This window comes from Mastigoproctus giganteus, chromosome 5 (genome assembly GCF_048544385.1).
Source record: "Mastigoproctus giganteus isolate SK-2022 chromosome 5, ASM4854438v1, whole genome shotgun sequence".
Classification (NCBI taxonomy): domain Eukaryota; kingdom Metazoa; phylum Arthropoda; class Arachnida; order Uropygi; family Thelyphonidae; genus Mastigoproctus; species Mastigoproctus giganteus.
Window position 1 is genome coordinate 178,349,617 of NC_143579.1, and position 22,965 is coordinate 178,372,581.

The 22,965-nt window shown below is 37.4% G+C and overlaps 1 protein-coding gene across 1 annotated transcript in view; it reads left to right on the forward strand.

Moving 5' to 3' along the window:
- LOC150085872 (kinesin-like protein KIF12) overlaps positions 1-22,965 on the forward strand; it is a 168,551-nt gene that overhangs the window by 96,409 nt on the left and 49,177 nt on the right. The window contains exons 10-15 of the mRNA XM_090373549.1: positions 2,003-2,121; positions 8,635-8,739; positions 11,959-12,039; positions 12,152-12,215; positions 17,799-17,862; positions 20,852-20,959. Coding sequence (XP_090229675.1) covers positions 2,003-2,121; positions 8,635-8,739; positions 11,959-12,039; positions 12,152-12,215; positions 17,799-17,862; positions 20,852-20,959 — 541 coding nt within the window. The remainder of the gene's footprint in view (positions 1-2,002; positions 2,122-8,634; positions 8,740-11,958; positions 12,040-12,151; positions 12,216-17,798; positions 17,863-20,851; positions 20,960-22,965) is intronic.

Below are 22,965 nucleotides of genomic sequence, written 5' to 3' on the forward strand. Positions count from 1 at the left end.
TGTTAAAGATGTCCTGGGCGTAGTGGCTGAACGCGGTGTACTCGTCTTCCGAATCCAGGAGACGATGCTCGTTGTCTTTTGGTACGAACTTTATACTGATGATGAGTACTGATCTTTGTTCCTCATAGCATTCACATTTGTGCATGATATGTTGCCACGTCTCCATATTGCCACAGGTGCAAGTTGGGTCCTCGGTCAGTCCGAGTGCATTCAGTTTTGCGTTAAAGGGCCCATGGCCCGTCAGGAGGAAGGTGGTGTTCAGACTGGCTATGGTATGGGACTATCGCGACCAATCCAACGGCTTGGAAAATGCGTATCAAGTGAACTGCGCACCATCAAGGCACAACGTGGAGGCACGCCATCTTGTTGGAAAAAGACGTTATGTATGAAATTCTTCCAGCTGTGGGAAGGCGTAAATCTCAAGCATATCCAAGTAAGTGTTCGCATTCACAGTCACACATGGAAAAGAAAGGGCCAGTTACGCGATCATGAAGAAGCCCACACCATTCGCCTTTTCAATCCTCCGTTCCAATTCCCATAAAACGACCGGGTTTTCCGAGTCCTCGATTCGAAGGTTATGCCTATTCACCGTTCCGGAAATGTGGAATGTGTACAGCCTGCTTATGGAAATTTTCGTCGACATCCATACAGTGAAGTATATTCAATGCAAATTCAAAACGCTTCGGTTTATCATGTTTAACGCCTCCACCAGCTCCACTTTGTACACACAGAGTTTTAAACGTTTGTGCAGAACTCTGTGTACGTGTAATCTGGATACCTGAAGCTCCCTAGCGGCAGTTCTGATTAATTTGTAAGGGTTCCTGGCAAACGTTCCCCGCACTCGTTTTACATCATCGGGACTTGTGTTAGGACGCTCATGCCCTTTTTTGTGATCGACATTTCCTATTTCCATAAACTCTCGATGCCACTCACGAGTGCTGGCACAAGATGCTGGTTGTTATCTGTACTTTGTTCAATAATTTCTTCTTTGACTTTGAACGCCAAATTTCGTCTCTATGAGCCATGCCACACATTGAACCTTCTGTTGACGAGACACCGTTTTCACTTATATTATTCTCGTGTGACACAAGCTTCACCTACAATAAACTGTAATACAGTAGAAAACTTTTGAGTTGTTCTATCGATATCTGCAAACTGTTTTTTTTTTTTTAACTTATTTTTCTTTTTGTAATGAATTCATGAAATTATCCATCTTTTCTTTTCTTTTCTTTTTTTGGGACACCCTGTACAATAAGCACTTATTAATATTGCCATTCTAAAATTGCAGATTCAACCTTGGCGTACCTTTATCACCTTCTTTTATATTTTTTTATTTTTATTTATTTATTTTTTCATCTCAAAAACTTTGAGGGTAAATGAAAGTCAGCTATCTTTCTTAAGCATCACAAAAAATTTAATTCTGAATTGCAATCTGTTTACTGGAAACTAAAATTAGGCAATCAGGGCAAATTATTTTGCATGAGCCTTGGATTGAAATGCCATAAACATAGAAGTGGATATTTATGGGTGGCATCATCACTCATTTAAACTGATATAAATAAATTAATAAAATAAGATGAGAATATCAACATTAAGCAATACTGGTGTTCTGATATTAATGCGACTTCACAGCTATTTGTATGCACTAAACTTACTATTATACTGTACTTCAAAGCAATCTCTCTTTCCTATGTAAATACTCCTTCCTATCGCTTCGTTTTTCTGTCACTTCTTTCCTCCTGCTTGCTAAAAAGTTAATTCACTTGATAGAAATAATCATGCTGATTGGATTTTCCTGAAATCTTAAACTCCCTGGTCAAATCCAGATGCGCCATGTTTTCGTCATTTCAAGGTCTATCTAATGATATGATCAATCCTAAAGCTTTTCCATTGGAATTCTAGATTTGATAATAATGAGTGCACACTACAGTTGAACAATGGTATACAGTTTCCATTTCATAATTCAGATCATTTTGTGTAATAAGACTGTTTCTCCTTTCAGGAAACTGTATTTCAGCATTGGCTGATCCCAGGAAGAGAAATGGGCACATTCCATTCAGAGATAGTACTCTGACCAAGCTATTAGCAGACAGCCTAGGAGGTGGTGGTATGGCCTTAATGGTAAGATCTTCGTCATATAACAGATATACTCTAATTCGTATATAAACTTGTAGTAGTGCAACCACAATACATTGGTTTTGCAATTAATTATGCACATTACACATAAATACGTAGAATGTACATAAAAAGTACATAAAAAGCACATTCTACAAAGCCATCTTTATAATCCACTGAACTGTAGATTTCTTTAAAGGGACTGTGTCTTTTTTCTTTTCAGTAGTTTGTTTCATAATTTAAATGTTTTGGCAGTTTTTTTTTTAAAGTGTAGTTTGTAGATCTACGAAGAAAACTACTGGCTAGTTATGGTCCATTCCCTTCCACTCCTGAAGAAAGTATTTAAGAGCTGCCAACGTTCACAAAATGTGAATTTACCAATGGTTAGGTAGGACAAACATCACGATGGCTTCTTGTATTTTGATTGCTGTATATTGCAATTTGAATCAAATGACAAGTATCGTCAAAAATAAATTTAAATTCACAGTCAAACAAACCATTTCATTAAGAAACACAATTGTATTTCATGATAAAATACAACAAATCATATTTAAGGTTATTTGCGAAATAAGTAAGTTCTAAAAGTACGTACTTATTTCGTTTTGTTCACTAATGTAAAATTTAATTCCGTAACCGTCTTGAGTAGAATCAAAAAACAATACAATAACATGTATAGCGTTCAATGAAATCATCAACCAGATTTTTTAATGTGTTTGATATTTTAAGCTATTTTCTTAACTAAAATTGGTATTAATAATTATTATGTTATTATGCTAAACACAAAGTATTTAGAAAATACAAAGTATTACACTACCATCCAAAAAGGTATCCAGATGCATCTGTTTTCACAGTCCGTTGGTTGTTGTTGGGTTTTAGGAGCATCGGCGACTAAGGCCATGTTGCTCCATGTATATTGTCTGTAAATTGCATGTGTTCTGAGGTCGATTTTCTGTTTTATGGACGAAAAATCTGAGTTTCCGGAAAGAAAAACCATGCTACCCTCGCCTGAGATCGACTAACTCAGCCACGTTGTGAAAAAAGACCCATAAAAATTCCTCCCGTCATCGACGGGATTCGAATTCAGGTCGTTTCCACCCGTTGTGGGGAGAACGGCGATCCTACCAACTGTGCTACCCACAATGGCTCATAGTCCATTGGGCCTTTCCTAATAATCAATGACCCAGACAGGTATATAAGGAAAGTGTATGAGCCACACAAGTTAGTTGTTCTCATCATAGCACATAGAGCCGAGCTCATTGATTTCGAGAAGGAGGGTATTCTAGAAATTCTTGTTGGATATCATATTGCTGACTTGTTGATTCGTGCAATTGTTTATAGCCGACATCATTTAAAGTCGATTGTCAGTGATGTTATCAAGAAGTGGAATCATGGCGGTACCACTCTCGTTCAACAACGCACAAAACCATGGCAACTCACTCCACGTGTCTAGAAGGAACTCAGAAGAGTTACATGAAAATTATGTCATATATCTTCACAAAACATCGACAGGCATTGAGGTCGGTGCAAACACTACATACTGAGCTCCAAAACCTCGGTTTTTAAGGAAGAGCTGTAGGGAATAAGCCAAACCTTACCAAACGAAATCAGCAGTTCTCACCTTGCAAGAATGATCCATAGAGAAGCAGAAATCGGTTCTATGGAATAAGGAACCTCGCTACATCCCTCTTCCGATCAGATGAGCAGGTATAAAAGATGCTTGGAAAATTCTACTGCCACAGTGCATTGCGCCAATAATGAAGTTCAGAGGAGAAGGGCGGATTATGGTGTAGGAATGTTTCTCATTGTATGGTCCAGGACTTTTAGTAAGTGGACAGGTAACCATGAACGGTGCCTATCTTAACATTTTGGACAATTCCGTGCTCCCTACGATGTGGCAGTTATTTGATACAGAACCATGTTTTTTTCAAGAGAACAATGTCTATGCCATCCCGACGGTACTGTCCGAGAATGATTCACAGATATCGATGTACAAAAGCTGAATGAACAGCATCGAGTTTTGATGTGAATTCCTATGAAACTGGTACGTCGAGTGAAGGCCAGACCAACAAGTTCCACATCGGTAGCTCAACTAGTCACTGTTCTGAGGGAGGAATATACCAACTGCAGTCTATCGATCGTCGGTGGGAATGTCTATACGGGAGTATGAAGTGTGTCATAGCAGCCAAAGGAAACGATATGCTATTGAATGAGTGGAAATGACGTCAATATGAAACCAACCTGCGTCCGGATACTTTTCAGAGTAGTATATAAAGCCATATATTTAAATATTCTTTTTCTCGTTTATTTTAGTAAGTAAACTTTTTTCCGGAATACAAAAAAACAATAAAAGGCAAATTATTACAAGAGTGTGAAATAAATCACATAGTATTATTAAGTAAAGACAATTTAAGCCATGTTTTACTAATGTAAGATAATTATGATTATCATAGTTCATTAATACTCGTGTATTTTTTCCACACCCCCATCTTTCCTTGAATACTGAAGTACAACTACATGCCATTGATAAAATAAAATTCTGGTTACTTAATCTCTTGACATTTCATGATTTTTGTTACACAAATCAAAACTTTCTGAATGGTCAAAGAGTTTCTGGAGTTTTTCTGCAACAGCATTATCTTACGGCACAAATTTTTCGATTGAGTTAAGATCAGGAACTTATACTTTCAACAACCAACATTGTACCTATTGGGGAGAAAATATAACGAAAACATAAACAAACCATAAAAATTATTAGGCAAGGGGCAAAGTCATCGTAGGCGATCACTACCTTTGTTCGAAATACAGCCAACATCATCTGACATGTGCAAAACTACACTTTGGACGCTAGATAGTCTGCATAAATTTCTTCACCTTTCTCCTCCTTACAAAATGCTACTAATCAGTTATATAAGAATTTTTCTCTAGTCAGAGAAAATAACAGACGTCCACCGTTCTGAAGGCTATTTTGCATGGCCTTTAACCCAGTTTAAAGGTTGATTTCTCATTCTGTTAGTCAAGATTGGCTTTTTTTTTCTTTTTTTTTTTTTCAAAGACGACAACCTACAATTTTCTTTGGAATAATAGTCTTCTAACACTCATTGAACTTGTCGTTACTGCAGTATGATCTTTCGATGTTGTTTTTAGACTTATAGAAGCCCTTCAGTCGGGTTTCTTCTGAAGCACAAACGCTTTAATGCTTTGTCTTTGGATGCTGTAGCTACGTATACTTCCTTTACTCCTGTCAGCAAAATCTGTTTTGGAAAGGTTATTAAAGATTGATTACAGTGCACACGAAAAGCTAGTTCACACGAAGAAAATTCATTTTTTTTCTTTTTCTTTTACCAAAAACCAGACTTTATGAGTGGTGTGTTAACTGAAAATACCTTCCCAATGCAGGGAAAGGGCGGATCGCACTCATGCTATGGGGGAGGACAGCACAATAAAATATTTCTGTCCGAAGACAAACGATTCGATGGGGTGAGAAATTGCAGCTGAAGTTTAACATTGACAGATGCAAGGTACTGCACATGAGTAGCAGTAACACCAAAGTAAGTATCAAGTATGTGGTACTACATTCAGGGTAGTGGAGAATGAAAAAGACCTGGGGGTAATTGTGCAGTCAGACATGAAATTCTCTGAGCAGTGCAAACATGCTGCCAAGACTGCTCACGAGATTTGTCAATAATATACAGAAACTTTGCTAATAGGGATAAGGAGGTAATTATCCCTTTGTTTAAGGCCATGGTTGGGCCGCATCTTCAGTTCTGTATACAGGCCTGCAAGCCTCACTTCAGGAAGGATGTAGATCTGCTGGAACAGGTGCTCAGAAGGATAACTAGATTGGTGAAGGGAACAAAATGGTGATCTTACTTAAAAAGGCTTCAGTTCTGCAAATTGCAGCGTCTCGAGACCAGGAACCTGCGGAGAGATCTTATTGAGCTGTTTAAAGCCTTCAATGGATCGAGTAAGCTGAATATTAAATAGTATTCTTCCACTTGCTGAGACTACACACATCAGAGGGCATAAATTCAAGTTGAGGAAGGATGGTTTCAGGATAGATTTGCGAAAGTTTGCCTTCAGCCAGCGGTTGGTTGATTGTTAGAATAGGCTTCCATCTGTTGTCGTGGAAGTGGATGGGTTGAATAAATTCAAGGTAGAACTAGACAACTTCTTGGAGGGTATGAATGGGTTAACTTTTTTTTTTTTTTTTTTTTTGCTGATGTATATAAGCTTGTTTTCTTGCATCATTTGCCATTACTACTACAACGCAGAAGCAAAACAAAGCTTACAGATAATCTAGGGAGATAATAACCCCAATTACCCCTTCCTATAGCTGCCCTTGCATCAGTTATTGCAATTTTTTTTTTTTTTTTTTTTTTTTGTTAGTTGTTCGCGCATTGGCTTCTGTGACCATAATGCATCTCCCAAAGTTTTTGCATTTTACACTGATCCAAGCCCGAGGCGGGATTCGAACTCGCGACTTTTGGGTTGCCAGGCAGGCACTTTACCCACCTGGCTAACCCGGTCGGCAGTTATTGCAATAACTAATGAAACGGCATCATATGCATCAATACACGTGTGAGAAATGTCTGATGTATGTATTACAACTAAAAGCGTAATTTTATTGCATGATGAAATGTAGCAGCAGAAACCTAGCCCTCGCCGGTCGCACAGCGGATATAATCACCGTCCAGCCCAAATCAGGTGATAAAGGCTCGAGCGCGAATCCCATCAATGACGGGAGGAATTTTATGAGTTTTTTTTTTTTTTTTTTTCCACAGTGTGGCTAAGTGAGTCTATCTCAGGGCGAGGGTTTTATGGTTTTTCTCCCGGAAACTCGGATTTTTCGTCCAGAAAACAGAAAATCGAGCACAATATACACGCAGTTTACAGATGCAATATAATATCTTCTTGTTGCTTTGGATCTTGATACACACCCACAGCAGAAATTAGTTTATTAGAGCCGATGCAGTTTTATTAAATGCTACTATACCAGTCATACTTGTCAAAACAGACAAAGTATGAGGCGTATTAATTCAACTACTGATCTGACTTGAAGCAATTTTAATGAAGTAGAAATCGTGCTCTTCTCTTCGATTTCTTTTTTCCACTGTTTTTTTAAAAAAAATGATGATTACATTTTAACTTTGTCATCTTCGGCGATCTTTTCAGCCCTAATTTTATTACACTACAATTACCAATTAATCAACTTATTGATTAGTTATTTCTGTTCATTGCGACCTGAAATATAACGATTAGAAAGTAAAGATTTAGCAATTACCACCTTTAGCAACATATGAACATTAGGAACATTTGCTTTTTTTTTCTTTTTTTTTTTCCAGTCTAGTAGACGAGTTTTACTAGAACACATGCAAAAACAGTAATTGTTGTCACGGAATTTTGAGTGAGGCTTTGGGGGAAAGAGAACTGTGTGCAAGGCTGGTTCCGCACAGCCAGACATACAAAGAAACCTGGTCTTCGATTTGTGCCGACCTTCTTTCATTACGCCCATTGTCACTAGAGATGAAAATTGGCGTTTCCAACTCAAAGGAACGACACAGTCAAAAGCGGGGAGCCCTATTACTTCCTTCAATAAAAAAAAAAGCAAAAAAAAAAAAAAAGCTCGTGCTCAGAAATATAAAGCGAAATCCCCTTTGATTGGTTTTTTTATGCAAAAGGGATTATACGTAATGTGTTTGTCCCTTCAAGTGCAACTCGTAAAGGCGCCTCCGTAGGCACACGCTTCTTGATTAGACCGGGGTTCGAGCCCGTCACCACCAAATACGGAGGATGCGGAAAGGTCAGGGAATGACCACAGCATATCCTGGAGCAATATGGCCTTAGTTGCTAATGCTCCTATAAACAAACAAACAACAACAGCAATGTAACTCTTAATCAAGGGTTTCACTCCACTGAGCTTACTCATAATTATTTTTCGCCGCATCCCAGATATGTGGGAATTGGGAAATTGGTTCCTCTTGCGTGATAACGTAAGTACTCTATATCCAACAGTTTTTGTCTAGAAAAGACGTCACTGTCTTACCTCGTCTACCGTGTTCATCGGATTTGTGATCACCGGACTTCTTTCTGTTGCCACAGCTCAAAAGAATCATGAAAAGCCATCGCCATTGACTATATGAACAATATTCCTCAAAATTGCTTCCAAAGTTGTTTCAACCACCTCCAGTGACGTTGTCAACATTGCACTGGCGAAGGGTGAGAAGGGAAGCGCACCATTAGTTTTAAGTACCTTTCAAGATACTTATTTATGCGGCCTGATTTTTTTATACGGCCAGACTTGGAATTTTTTGGTACCAAGGTTGTGAAAATGAAACTTCAATACTGTAATTACTATTTCTAAATGTACCATCTGTACATTAAAAAACAAAAAAAGTTTATTTTTCTGACTGCGTTAATCTTTTTGAAATTAATCGTGTTAAAAGTTAATTTGTTAAAGTTTTATAATGCATAAACAGCAAAGAATAAGTATTATTTTTTTCTCTTCTTCTTTTTTTCCAGATTGCCTGTGTATCACCAAGTAGAGGTAATACTGCAGAAACATTAAATACACTTAGGTACGCCTCAAGAGCAAAGCGAATCCGAACAAAACCAATAGTGAGAATGGTAAGTAAATTGTCAAGGCTTGACTTTACACGATTATGTAATAATGTGCAGCGATTATTGTTATATAATCGCTGCACAGTATTTAATTTTATTGCGATCAACAGCATTCTGGTTTTTTTTTTTTCTTTGATCAATAAATCATGAAAGGTATAAATCTCTCCAACATGATCCATGTGATTGTAAATAAATATTAAATGAAAACAGCGTGCAAATATTTGAATACAATTTCATGCAAAAAAATAAAAGCCATTGGAATATTAATTATTAATAATTTTACATCTATTTATGCATTCTTTTAGAAGTTCGTTCATATTGAACGGTATCTGTTAAATGAAACAATAGTTGTGCACCCCATTAAACGGAGATTTTGTTACTGCGCTAAACACTATTATGTGAAGCGGATTTGGAATAAGATAAGGGAAAACACAGCAGTTGTACATTAATGACGAACTTGATATTGTGAAAAGGTTCAAAAATAAACTAAAAAGATACAATTCATTAGATAGTTCAAGTCAGAGTTTAACTGAGTACTGAAGTCAGCCGGCGTCTATTCGTTGTTCAATGAAAAGCTCCAAACTTACCGGCACTGTAAGTTTGGAGCTTTCCATTAGTTTTATGAAGAACTAAGTTGGTTTAGCCTTGTTCGCTCGCAAATTAATAAATAAAAAAAAATTCTGTGATACTACAGGGCGACCATATAATGTCATAGAAGTTCACAAGATAGAAATATACAAGACCATTACCATATTTCTTAGTCATGTGGGCTTGAACCACGGTCACTTAAAACGCGTGTACTTTTGTACCTTCGCGCTATGATGGCCTATCGTTTGATGCTTTTGATCAGGAAGCGACGTTTACTGTGGGACTAGATGAGTAAATACCTAAGTGCTACCTTCAAGTAAGAAGATTATACTTGCCTTAGAAACACAATTAAGCCAATAGCTTGTAAGTTGCCTATTTTATTCAAACTTTCTAAAATTATCACCTATTAAATACAGGCGTGTTTATTAGGAATAGCTTGTGCACTGCAACCTCTAATGTAAATATATAAATAAAATAAATTTTCTGTTTATACTCCGGACAGGAGATCACAAGAAATAACACTGTATTCAGCAGCATGAACCCCGGTCACTCAAGGCACGTGTACTTATGCACCGCGTGCATGACCACTCGGCTACGGTGGTCTTAATGTATTACCATTAATAAGGTTAAACTGAAGAAACTGCATTAATATAGCTAAGTAACTACAGCATCATATTTCATTTTCTACATAAACAGGTCAATATGACTAGATTGTCAAGATTTCTATCCCAAACAGAATTTGCGGACATAATATTGCGAGAGTGTATGCTATTACACTTATAAAGAATTAAAGCAATTAATCGAACTGCTTCATAAGAACAACTTCAACCTGCTGTGTGCTCTGCTAGATTCACCCGTAGTTCATCAGTTCGCTGTGATCAAGGGACTTCGAATACTTCGATATCCTCTCTAATATTACTACTTATCGTTGTCTAGTCATCAAAGTGCCACGTAGCTGGGTGGTCATTAGCAAGAGTGCAGTAGCACACATTCGTATAAACAAGAACAGACACAAATTTGTCTGTCTTAAGGCAAGAAACTTGTTTCAAAATTAAATTTGCTTTTAGGAGAGGTATAAGCTTTCCTTATAGGACAGTCCCTCACTGGCACTCAAACATTGACTCAAAGTGATAAAGCGTGAGATTGTATATGTTAAAAAAATTACAGAAACGTACTAAACTGCCCCAAGAAAGCGATCTCGGGGTCACCACAGAGGGACGACTAGGTTCATAAAAATACCTTGTTAATAAAATTTAAATTAACGAACTGTTTATTTTTTCTTCTTCTATTAGAACGGCTTAGAAGAGTTGCTTGGAGGAAATGGTTTTCTTCCGTTGTTTTCTTTACTGAATACATAATTCCGTAAAGACAGATATCTGAACAGTGAATACACCTTCCCATACATTCAGAAACTGAATGTACGCTATGATGCATCATGCTCTCGAAAAAAAGATTCAGATTGTATCACGCTACTAAAGAAGTCAAATGTACAAATTTAGGATGAAAAAATATAGCAGTTCGGATAGCTAAGGCAACAATCCAATAAAAATAAATGTAAACAGAAAATCGACTGATAAGATGGATAAACAAATACCCAAGTCATACACAATCTCAGAAGCACTACTCCACACTAACTTTAAGATAGTCTTAGGAATAAATGGTTTATAGCAGTACCTTACCCACTCTAGATAACAATATAATAGCCAAGCAAATAGATACTTCGAAAATATTAGACTTTATTTCAATACCAGAAAAGGAATAGTTTCCATATTACAAAAGGAGCTACAAAATTACAAACATAAGTAATTCTAATATACTCAAAAAGTCAGAACGAATGTTCCCAGTTAGAGCAATAAAAATAGAAAATGGCCTCAGGATCAATGTGTACAAACCACCTGAAAGCAAAAATACAAATGAAACGTTAAGTGATACTAAGTGGAATATAAAGGTAATGGAAACTGAAAATATTCAAGCATAATAACATATCAACTCAGAACAAGCCAACTCAACAGACTTTAGACAGAACAGCATCCTTGGAAATAGAACCAAATAGGCACACTGCAGCCCATAAAGTTAACCACGTGATGATGGCTGTTATAGTCGCACAATAACTAAAAGACTTTCAACGTACAGTACAATACTTAGGTAACAAAATACACAAGTTAAGTAAACGATACACAAGTTAAGTTAACTACCGATGAAACAAAGTAAATTTTAATTTTTTTTTAAAAAATTTATCTGCAAAACAACATCATACTGGTTGCACGTCTATCATTAGGCATGAATAATCAAGTGGTTGGCCTACAAATGCATTATTAATGACAATTGCTTGTCGCTTATACCCGCATAATACCTACTTGTCTGTAGAGGTGTGTGTCCACAGCCTGATTTTCATGTTGTGTGGGCTGGAAAACCCGAAATAACTGAACAAGCTTTTTTGCTACTGTTGTCATGTTACAAATTTATTTCGTGAAATGGCAACTGTAGTAAAAAACCCTCTGAACAAAGGAAAACAGTTTAGTAGATCGCATCCTTCTATGTACAAAAATTAGCCAACGTTAACTATTTTACAGTAAAAAAGCTTACACTGAATACAAAATTCATTTATTAGAAGTTATTTTTTTTTTTGTCATACAGGATCCTCGTGAACAGTTGATCATTAGCCTTAAGAGGGAGGTCAGGCTTTTACGTATGGAAAACAACTTTCTCAGGACTCAGGTATACAGTGACAATCGATTAAAAACTATTTCAATTTCTTATTGTCTGAGTTAGTTAAGTTTTTATTCATAACATTTAATCGAGTATTATACAGTATATTTTCTGTCCACAGCTAAATATGAATAATGGTATTACCATCAGCAATCCCCACACAAGAGGAAGTATTTCTTTGGAAGGTAAGCCTTGAGAAGATATACGAAAGCATTTAAACGAAAACTGTTTCTAGTTATTCGCATTGAATGTAAATCAAACCTTTAGAAAAATAAGAATATATCACTATCTTTGGTGTATAAAAAAATCAACTAACATATACTAATTTTACAGTGCTCCAGAAGCCACAACAACAAAACATTAAAGTACCGGTTAAGCTAACTGAAGAAACAGCCTCGCATCCTTGTAACGTTTTTAATTTTAAACTTTCTTGCGGAAATTCAAGAATAATGTATTTAATTCCAACTGAATTAAATTACTTAGAATCTATGTCAACGCTGATCTAATACAGCTTCATCAAAACAAATGATCTATTGCAGCTTCATAAAACTATAAAAGAAAATGTATTTAAGTAAAAATTCTTTTAATACTAGGCGGTAAATGATTCACATCTCCTAGCATAATCATTACACATGTATAATACTCCTGCATAACCACAACATACTAAATGGAAGCCTGCAGTTGTCAAAACCACGAGAACGAAGTTTTGGCTTTCACCCTTTGAGCTGTTATGTTTTAAGCACATCAGCAACGTAGACCATATTGTGCCGGCGCCTCCGTAGCCAGGTGGGAAGGAGCAGCGTTGCGTAGCACACGCCTCTTGATTAGCCCGGGGTTCGAGCCCGTCACCACCAAATACGGAGGATGCGGAAAGGTCAGGGAATGACCACCGCATATCCCGGAGCAATATGGCCTTAGTTGCTAATGCTCCTAAAAACCAAATAACAAACAACAACATATTGTGCCATCATGTGTCAAGGGCCAATTTGCATTTTGTGCGGCTAAAAAAACCAGGAATAGCATGTGAGGTAAACTCTACACGAGATGGCTAACTATATTCCCGATTGAAGAGACTTTTAGAAATTCCTCTAGTATATGACAGGAATCGAACCCAGACCTCTCCAAAGGAGTGAGAAGTGGTGAAACCACCATATCATCAGGAAGGAGGTATTGCAAACTGGGTTGCATTTTAATTGGATAACTCTCTACATAAAATTTTCAGAAAGATTCTGTTTGTCAATTTATCTCTTGTATCAATATCAATTTATTGTAAAGACTCAGAACACAAGTACGGTGACACGCACGCACGCACAACTAACAGTGCTGGAACAAGTCACAAGTACAATTGGATGGGTACCATAACCGGTTAACAAATGGCACTCCCAAAAACAGCCGAGAGAGCAGAAGGGCATACATAATAATAAATAAATTTTCTGTTTATACTCCGGGACGACCAAACGGTCAGAGGAGTTCACAAGATAGATAGAATACAAGAAACAGCACCGTATTCAGTAGTCACGGGCTTGAACCACGGTCACTCAAGGCACGTGTACTTATGCACCCGCGCGCCTGACCACGGCGGCCTGATTACATGGCATACATTATTAAAATTAACAAAAAATAAAATAAAAATAACGAGGATACACATTAACGACAAAAAAAGAAAAAAAAAAAAAAATATATATATATATAGTAGTATAAAACTAATAACACTATAATGACAAACAGTGAGTGTTGTCACAAAAAAAACTGTATAGTGAAAGAGTCAGTGTCAAATAGAACAAAATATACTGCAATAGTCTATCTAACAGTTTTCGTCGACAAAGAGATAGCGTAAATGATTCTATATATTAAGACTACCTTACACAATAATACATTATGGCAATTCTTTACACGTCAGATTAAAATAACTGTGATAAGAAGCGAGAAGGATGGGATCGATGTTTAAGGAATTAATGCTTGAAATTAGGCAGAGTGGAAAGTGGACATGAATTGGATGAAGTATCTTGAGTAGAGGAATCATGTGAGGCTTCAATTTACGCGATCTGCAGGGAATTTGCCACCTAATTACTTCCCAAACATTAGGACAGTTGGCTCTTGAATTATACAGTTTACTGAACACAGATAAATTTGACTTTAAAATTTCAACTTCAATTGTACAGTAGTTTAAGCATTCTTTCTTGGAGATGATTTCCTCAAAGTTAGTTTTGAAAAAGGCCCATTTGCTCTAATGCTTTAACAAATTGTTAAAGCACTGGATCCTCAATTTTGAAACTGTTTCTTGGAACCAAGGGATCGTTTACTGCAATTAAATTTTCTGCAGACTTATCTTCTCATGTAGTTCATTCACTATTCCGCTGCCCCAGTGTCAGAGAGAACAAGGGAACTTACTAAAACCACCTTTCAAATGCAGAAGGAGACCCAGTGTTTTGAAGTCTCCACAGACATCCCATTTATACCGGTAACACTTGATCTTTTCTAACACATGCTTCACATTTTCACTTCTTCAAATATGAACAGAGTATGCAGAAGGAATCGATTGATGTGCATTTCCATTGTGAAGCAACATAGCCTCCGAAGTTTTACTTTAAATGTCTATGAATAGCTTGTATCTAATGCCAATTTCTTCATAAACACCAATTAAATCAAAACAGTAACACAGAAATTATGCGTTCGTAGGTAGCACAGTGGTGGAATCACCATCCTCCCCACACAGGGTGGAAAACATCCGAGTTTGAATTCCGTCAATGACGCGAGGAATTTTTATGGGGATTTTTCACAATGTGGCTGAGCTTCAGTCTCAGGAGAGAGTATCATGGTTTTTTCCCTCCCGGAAACTGGGGTTTTTCGTCCAGCAAACAGGAAAATCGACCACAGAGCATACGCAATTTACCCGGTGCAATATGGCATATTGCTGATGCTCCTAAAGTAAAAAGTAAAGTAAAGTGCAGCCATTATCAACCCACTGCAGGATGGAAGCCTCCTCAACAATTCATGCTGAGGGAAATGGACCATAATCTGCCACGCTGGTCCAGTGCGGGTTGGCAGATTGACCGTATTCAGCAGTCAGGGGCTTGAACCCTGGTCTACTCAAAGAGCGTGTGCTACTGCACTCCCGCTCTTGCCCACTCGGCTACGGAGGCCTCCTAATACCCTACAACTAACAGACATTCTGAAACAGTGTAAAAACGTCCATAAGTGACAAGTAATTTTAAATACGTAGTATTGCAGCTGAGATCCAATAGATTACACTCTTTTAAACGCGACGTCAGGAACCCTGCATCCAGTTTAGCCCAAGTCCCTCATTAAGTCATTTAATTCTTAACGATTAGGGAAATGGGTGCTTGTTGATTAGGGAAATATTAGGGTGCTTTACTTTTACAGGCTTCTGAGTTGTAATCCCAATTATTCTATTCACCTATTTATTCACTTACCCAGTTATCCAGCAGATATTACATCTAATCCTGAAGGACTCTTCTCTGGAAGGTGTAGTGGGAATTGGAAAAACTTCCTTATGTGGAACCAAAGCAACAGAGAATGGTATATTGGGTTACATTACAGCTTTTCGATCAGCAAGCTTATTGAACTTTGATATATCGTCATAATAATGGTTTCTGGGCTTTCTCCACGTGTGAAGTATAGCAAAAGACACATACAGTACCAGTAGACTCGAAGTATCTACGATTCGTTTCGATCGTAGATACGTCATACGCATTCAAAAATACGCTTCATATGAACCGCAAAACTTGGGCACCAACGATGTTATGTTTATCTGCTTCAGACCTATAATCCCCACAAACATAGCAGAAAGAGCCTGGAGATAAACTTACACTTTAATTTAGTTGTTGTCGTTATTTGTTGTTTTATGGCGCATTGACATCTAGTGCAATAATGCGCAAAATCGCCTTCATTTGGTAACCAAAGAAGAAAAATAAGATATATGATAATACTGTTCTTATACATTGTGCTGTCACTTTATTAGGTACACCCCTGCTGTGCACACAAATGGTTTGTCCCACAACACTGCAAGTCACATGACGACAGTTGTAGATATAAATGCAGCAGAACAACCTTTCTAGTATCAATTAAGCGTACAAACCGTAGCAAGAATTGCGAAAAGGAGTAATATAACGGACTTCGAACGTGGCATGGTAGTAGGTGTAAGACGTGCTGGACAAAGCATCTCTGAAACTGCAGTTCTCCTGAACTTTTCACGCACCACAATTTCAAGGGTTTATCGAGAATGGTGCAACGAACAGAAAATATCCTCTCAACGGCACTCCTATGGAAGAAAATCGCTTGTTGATGAGAGAGGTCAGAGGAAGATGGCTAGAACTGTGCAAGCAAACAGACGGCCACAATGTCGCACATCACGTCAGAATACAACCTTGGTGCGCAGAAGAAAATATCGCAACGGACCACTAGTCGCACTTTGTCGCGAATGGGCTACAACAGCCGACGGCCACAACGCGTACCTTTGTTATCAATGAAGAACAAGAGAGCACGCCTCCTGGGGGCACAGCAACACCAGCACTGGACTATCGAGGTTTGGAAAACAGTTGCTTGGTCTGACGAGTCGAAGTTCCTGGTGCATCATGTTGATGGAAAGCTCAGAATTTGGCGAAAACAACATGAATCTATGGACCCGTCATGTCTGACGACTACTGTGCAAGGTGGGGGGGGCAATGTTTTCTTGGCACACGTTGGGTCCACTGATACACATAGATTCACGTCTGAATGCCACATCGTTGCTGACCAAGCGCATCCGTTCATGTTGACAGTTTATCCTCTGTCAGATGGTTACGTTCAGCAGGATAATTCGCCGGTGCACAAAGCGCGAATCACTATGGAATGGTTCCAGGAACATGACAATGACTTTTCTTTGCTGCAGTGGCCCGCTCAGTCCGCGGATGTCAATCCTATTGAACATCTTTGGGATGAGCTGGAAAGGGCTGTTCGCTGCAGGCCTACACCTCCGTCGAATCTCAAGGAACTGCGTGACGTTCGTGTCTGCATGGTACTCCATTCCTGCACAACGTTTCAACATCTTGTTCAATCCATGCCTAGACGAATTCAGGCTGTTTTGAAGGCTAAAGGAGGCTCAACACGCTACTAGGTAGGTGTATCTAATAAAGTGGCAGCACAGTGTATATCACAAATTTTGTAGGCACTTATGCAGTACAATGTAAACAGCAAAAACATAAAACCTTGCATCCCGCCAAAATATTGACACTAGAGAAAACAATTAAACCTAGGATTCAATACAGAAAAAACACACGAAAGAAACAGCTAAACAAAAACATATTTTTGTTAACTGTAATTGCTATAATCGCTAACGTTTAAATATTGTCGATTGATAAAAATATGTACAGCGAAATCATAACCAGTCAATAGTCAATAATAAGAAAAAAATCATCTTTCTTGTAACCAAACATTCTGATGAATGTAAAATATAATTAAAATTTTCTAATTTTAACAATAAACGGTTATCAACATATTTGTTTGTCATTCAAGTCAGTCGATAGGATGCGATTTTTCGTTGGGATCCTTAACAAACCGATTCTGCAATAATTAAGTTTGTTGTACAGAAATGATATTCCCACTCATTCAGTCACAGCACACTTTCCCATATTTGGAAGTTGCTAGTATTCCTGCTGTCTTCCAGTAAATGTTTTAGAGTTTAATGGATAATTAATGTTACATGCATTTTCGGATATTTCACATTATCAAGCTACAAATACTTTTCTTTCTTTTCGTCTTTCGAGCAGATATGAATGAAGACGACGTGAAGGCTATGCTTCACCAATATATGCAAGAAAACGAAGCTATCAGGTATGAATTCAATCCGAATAATACTTCTCTTTTAATATACAGCGTACCGCTGTATTTCATTTGTAATAAATTTGCACTGTCATAAAATTTAAGCATCAGCATGAACACGGGGGGGGTGAATACAGAAGAGGAGTGGTTTCGCGGTCTTGGCAGTCATCACGTCCAAATGAGTTCCACATTTTACAGCAAGAAATCGTGTCTACAGTCAATTATGACAAAATTCATGAACCCCAAGTCAGACGTTTTGGGAGTGCAGTAGGCCACCCGTTCCTTATACTCGTTGATAATACTCCTCTCACCCCACAGAGAGGGAACTTTGTGGAGAATATATTTCATGAATGGTGTGACCTCGAAATCTCTAGACTTGAATCCCATCGAGCATATATGGGTTTCTCTGAAAAGAAATTTCGAATCCTCAGCTATCCCCCAGAATCTTACATGAATTCAAACTGCTCTCCTGGAAGAGCGTGCTCGATGAAACCACTCTTAGACACTCTCATTAAGAACATGAGGCCCATTTGCCACTCTGGATATCAAGGATAATCATATTCTCTTTTATTGTCTACAACCTCTTCTGCTGGAAGAAGTTGTTTTATTTTCAGAAATGCACGAGCTAATTTGCGCATTTAAGAAATAGAATTGTTTACTCTTAAGTTCACACACCATAACTTTTGCATCAAAACAATGTATATTTCCACGCCAAATTTCACAACTGATGATTTATAAGCCACCAGTTATTGTGAAAGTACTTTATTGTCCTCCTGTGTATTGTGACCAGCAGGATTTCAACTATCATAAGTACACTCTATTATTTTAGAGTTCAAGACAGAGAAAATTCCTTAAACCAGGTTGCCTCGAGAAGCACTATTTTAAGTAAACATCGCCAGAAGGTAATCCGTTATTTGGTTAAAATAAGACACACTACTTTGACTGCCTGTTTGAAGATTACTGGTCTCTCAACAGATAACTTGGATTAGCGAAGCTTTAACAACTTGTGAATAATGAATCAGTTCAATCATGGGCCACATAGCTTTTCCTATATTTAAACAATAGAAATCTGAGTTTCTTTATGCAGCTTGGCAAATCAGATAGAACTATTCATCCTTCATAAGTCATCAAAGATTCGCTAATTGAGACCAGAGGATGAGAGACCAGTTAGTCTAAAACAGGCTGTCAAAATGGACCTTATATTTTAAACAAATAATAGGATAGTTTTTGTGATGTTTTCTGTTTAAAAGTACTTCTCTAGCCAACTCGTGGCAAAGTAAGTTTGTTCTGTCAGTATTAAGATCACAGCATATACTTAACGGCAACTGAAATCCTGCTGGCCACAAAACAGAGGGATAAAATAGTCCTCGGTTTACAATTACTAATTTAATTTCATAGTCACAATAGCTTTATCATTATTAAAATAAGCAGGGTGTCATCCTCCCTTTCACAGATATACTTAGCTGGCATATAAGATTGCATTTTAAACCAATTCCCCCAAATATCAAACTAGCCTATGTTTTTATTTCAAACATCGACGAATTAAAGAAAAAAATATATATATCATTTTAAAGTATGTTAAGTTTTAATAATCTTATATTCTAATTTCTCCACTAATGATTTTTCACGTTATGGGAGATAAGTTTCGACAGAAATTAAGCCTATAGGAATGTTACAACTTCGAAACTTTAAGCTCCTGCTAATAATTGTTTGCATATTTAAAATAATAAACGCACTGTTCTTCTCATCATTATGTTAACTTTGTTGAATTATATCCTTCCCTGAAATTACAGATTACTTTAGGGCTAAAGCCTCAGGTTACGTAGGAAGTTAACTGACTTACAAGTTAATGCAATTTCATCATTTTTGTACGTAGCCAACTACTTAAGTAGTTATAAATTGGCATCATTAAGTATATCTCATATTGTGAATACCTTCACAACTAATTTTCATGGTATTGCACTACCTCGAATAAGCAACGCTTCATCGTAGGAGAAGACTATTGTTTCTTATTCTCAGTGGATACCATCACCCATACATTGTTATTTTTTGTTATTTTTGGTTTTTAGGAGCATTAGCAACTAAGGCCATATTGCTCCGGGGATATGGGGTGGTCATTCCCTGACCTTTCTGCATCCTCCATATTTGGTGGTGACGGGCTCGAACCTCGGTCTAATCAAGAAGCGTGTGTGCTACGCACTGCTGCTCCTTCCCACCTGGCTACGGAGGCGCCTATCACCCATACGGCACCGTTTTGGAGTTTACCGGCTCCTCATCAGTTAACTCTCAACGTAACCTGAGGCTTTAGTCCTAAACTAATCTATACTCTAAAATTACTCCGCACCATCAAGCATCTTTCATATTGTGGAGTTATAAATCGCAACTGGGTTGTCATCATTGCAACACCAGGGTACCTTCCCACCCACTGACGAGGAGCCAATAAGCTCCGAAACGGTGCCGTTTGGGGAGGGGTGATGGCCACGGAGTTTCCGAGAATAGGTAATAATCTTCTCTACTGGAGAATCGTTGCCTATTCGATGAATTTATGCATTTTTGAGTTTTGAGAGTTGGAGTAACTGTTCCTTTCTTCCTCTCCTCCTATCACCTTCCTACATCTTTTTTGCATTCCTAAGTCTAATAGGGATAGTATGAGGATAACACAGATCTTTATCCCATACCATATTTCAAACGGTGCCGTATGGGTGATGGTATCCGCTCAGAATAAGTAACAATAGTCTTTTCATATGGTGAAGCGTTGCTTATTCGAAGTAGTGCAATATCATGCAACTCGTTGTGAAGGTATTCACAATATGAGATATACTTAATGATGCCAATTTATAACTACTTAAGTAGTTGGCTACGTACAGAAATGATGCAATTGCACTAACTTGTACGCCTTCATTGTAATATATTTTATTCATAAATTAAATTAATATAAAAATAATCAAAGTATTAGCCTTAACATAACTACCGAAATGTTTCATCTTCTTTCTTTCCATAGAGCAGAAAATGCTCAACTGCATGAAATGAGGGAAATTCTAACTCGAGACCACGAACTTGTCTGCAGAGATAATGAACGACTTCTTCGTAAATTGGGAGAATTGGAAAGGTAGGTTTTTCTTCGGAAAAATGATAGTTTCGCATATTTTTTCTCAACGAAACTTCCACTTATTTTCCTACTGAAGCGTTCCGTAATAGCAACTCTTGTATTATTTACCGTATTATCCCGAATACCATGACAAGCCACGCACTACCTTTTTAAAACATGGAAAAAAAAAAAAAAAAAATCATCTGAATTTATTTTATAGCAGCAACACGATATCTGATTTTTTTTTTCTGCCTCTTGAATTATCTGTTTTTCACAAACCCTCAAAAATCGTAACCGGATATGTTTAGCAGAACTTACACACTATCCTTACAGATTATGTTCACTAGTAAAATGCTCCAAACTTCGAAATAAACTCGAGCTGTACGAAGTGGGCTGGAAATTTCTCTCGTGGGCAATGGAAGATGACAAATGAAGGAGCTATATTGCCCACTATCTTTCATTCCCATGGAACGGTAAACGATATCGCAGTTATCTGTTTCAGTTCCATCAAGATATTTGACTATATCTTGCGAGATGCTAACAAACAAGAACGTTCATTTTCGAAAGAGAAAATCAAACTTTTATGCAACGTAACATTCCAGGTCTCATTTTAATAAATATCAGTAATAAACAGAAATATTTATTTCAGGCTACGGTCAGACAGACCATAATTAATAAAAATTCGCTCGTCTGGAGATATAATGCTTAGAAGAAAGCTGAAGTTTCAGATTAGATTCGCGATACCTAAAAGCTGCATACCTAAATTATTGATTAATTTTTTTTTAGAAAAAAATTGCGCGGGGCATTCGAGAAAATACAGTATTTATTTATTTCGCTAAGAAACTCCTTTGACTTAACTTATGTTCCAATCAGTGGCGTAACTACCATGTACGCAGGCAAGGAAACTTCCTCCGGGTCCGTGCCCTTTAAGGGCCCGGCGTTTTTGGCTGTCTCCTGTTTTTGCAATTTTCATTAATTAAGTAGGGGCCAAGCATGTTCTTTGCCTCCGGGCCCGAAAAAGGGTAGCTACGCTAGTGGTTCCAATACAAAAACTTTGCAAAAGAAATATGAAATTTCGCAGAATAAACCTGTTGGAGAGTTATTTATTTTTTCCCACCATTTTGGGAAGACAACTCAGTTCCTGTGCGAATAATTTTGTAAACCAGAAGGCAAATTGTGTCTACAATTAATTCTAAATGGAAGAAATCACTACAAGAATAAACTAAATCTTCGATTTCAATTGTCGACAAGTGAAATTAAATAAGGTCTAAAAACACTATTGGTGCACTGAGAACAACATTTGAAAGCATGCTAAGCGGAAGTTTAATAAATAGTTAATTAGGAACACTTGCTTTTTCTTGTGATGTTGTATTTGTTGTTATTTGGAGCATTAGCAACTAAGGCCATATTGCTCCGGGGATATGTGGTGGTCATTCCCTGACCTTTCCGCATCCTCCGTATTTGGTGGTCACGGGATCGAACCCCGGTATAATCAAGCAGCGTATGCTCCTACCCACCTTGCTACGGAGGCGCCTTTTCTTGTGAGTGTAACACAAATTATGAATGTAAACAATCGCTGATTTGCTTATAAACAATTGGAGATATTCAAGTCAGCTTCAAAACTAATATTGAATTATCATTATGTCAGATACTATAAAAAAGAACGACTATTATGCTTTAGGAGCATCTTTTAACTAAGTATTCTGATTGATTGATTCTCCAAGAAACAAGTGTATTTTTCTCCGCTGTATTTTTATTATCTATCTATACATTAAAAAAGTTATCCTCCTAGTGATATTTATTCGGGCCAATGGGAGAAGAGGGCGAGGCAATACGTCACTACAAATGAATTATTGACAACTGCCTCCATAACGTTCATCAACCTCCTGCACGTGTTCACTGTCTAATATTTGATGTTCCATTGTAACGTTTTTTGTATATTAATGAATATTGTAATTTGTAAATATTGTAGTTTAGTATTTTGTAAATATTTTAAAGATTTGTATAGGTTATAAATATTTCAGTTA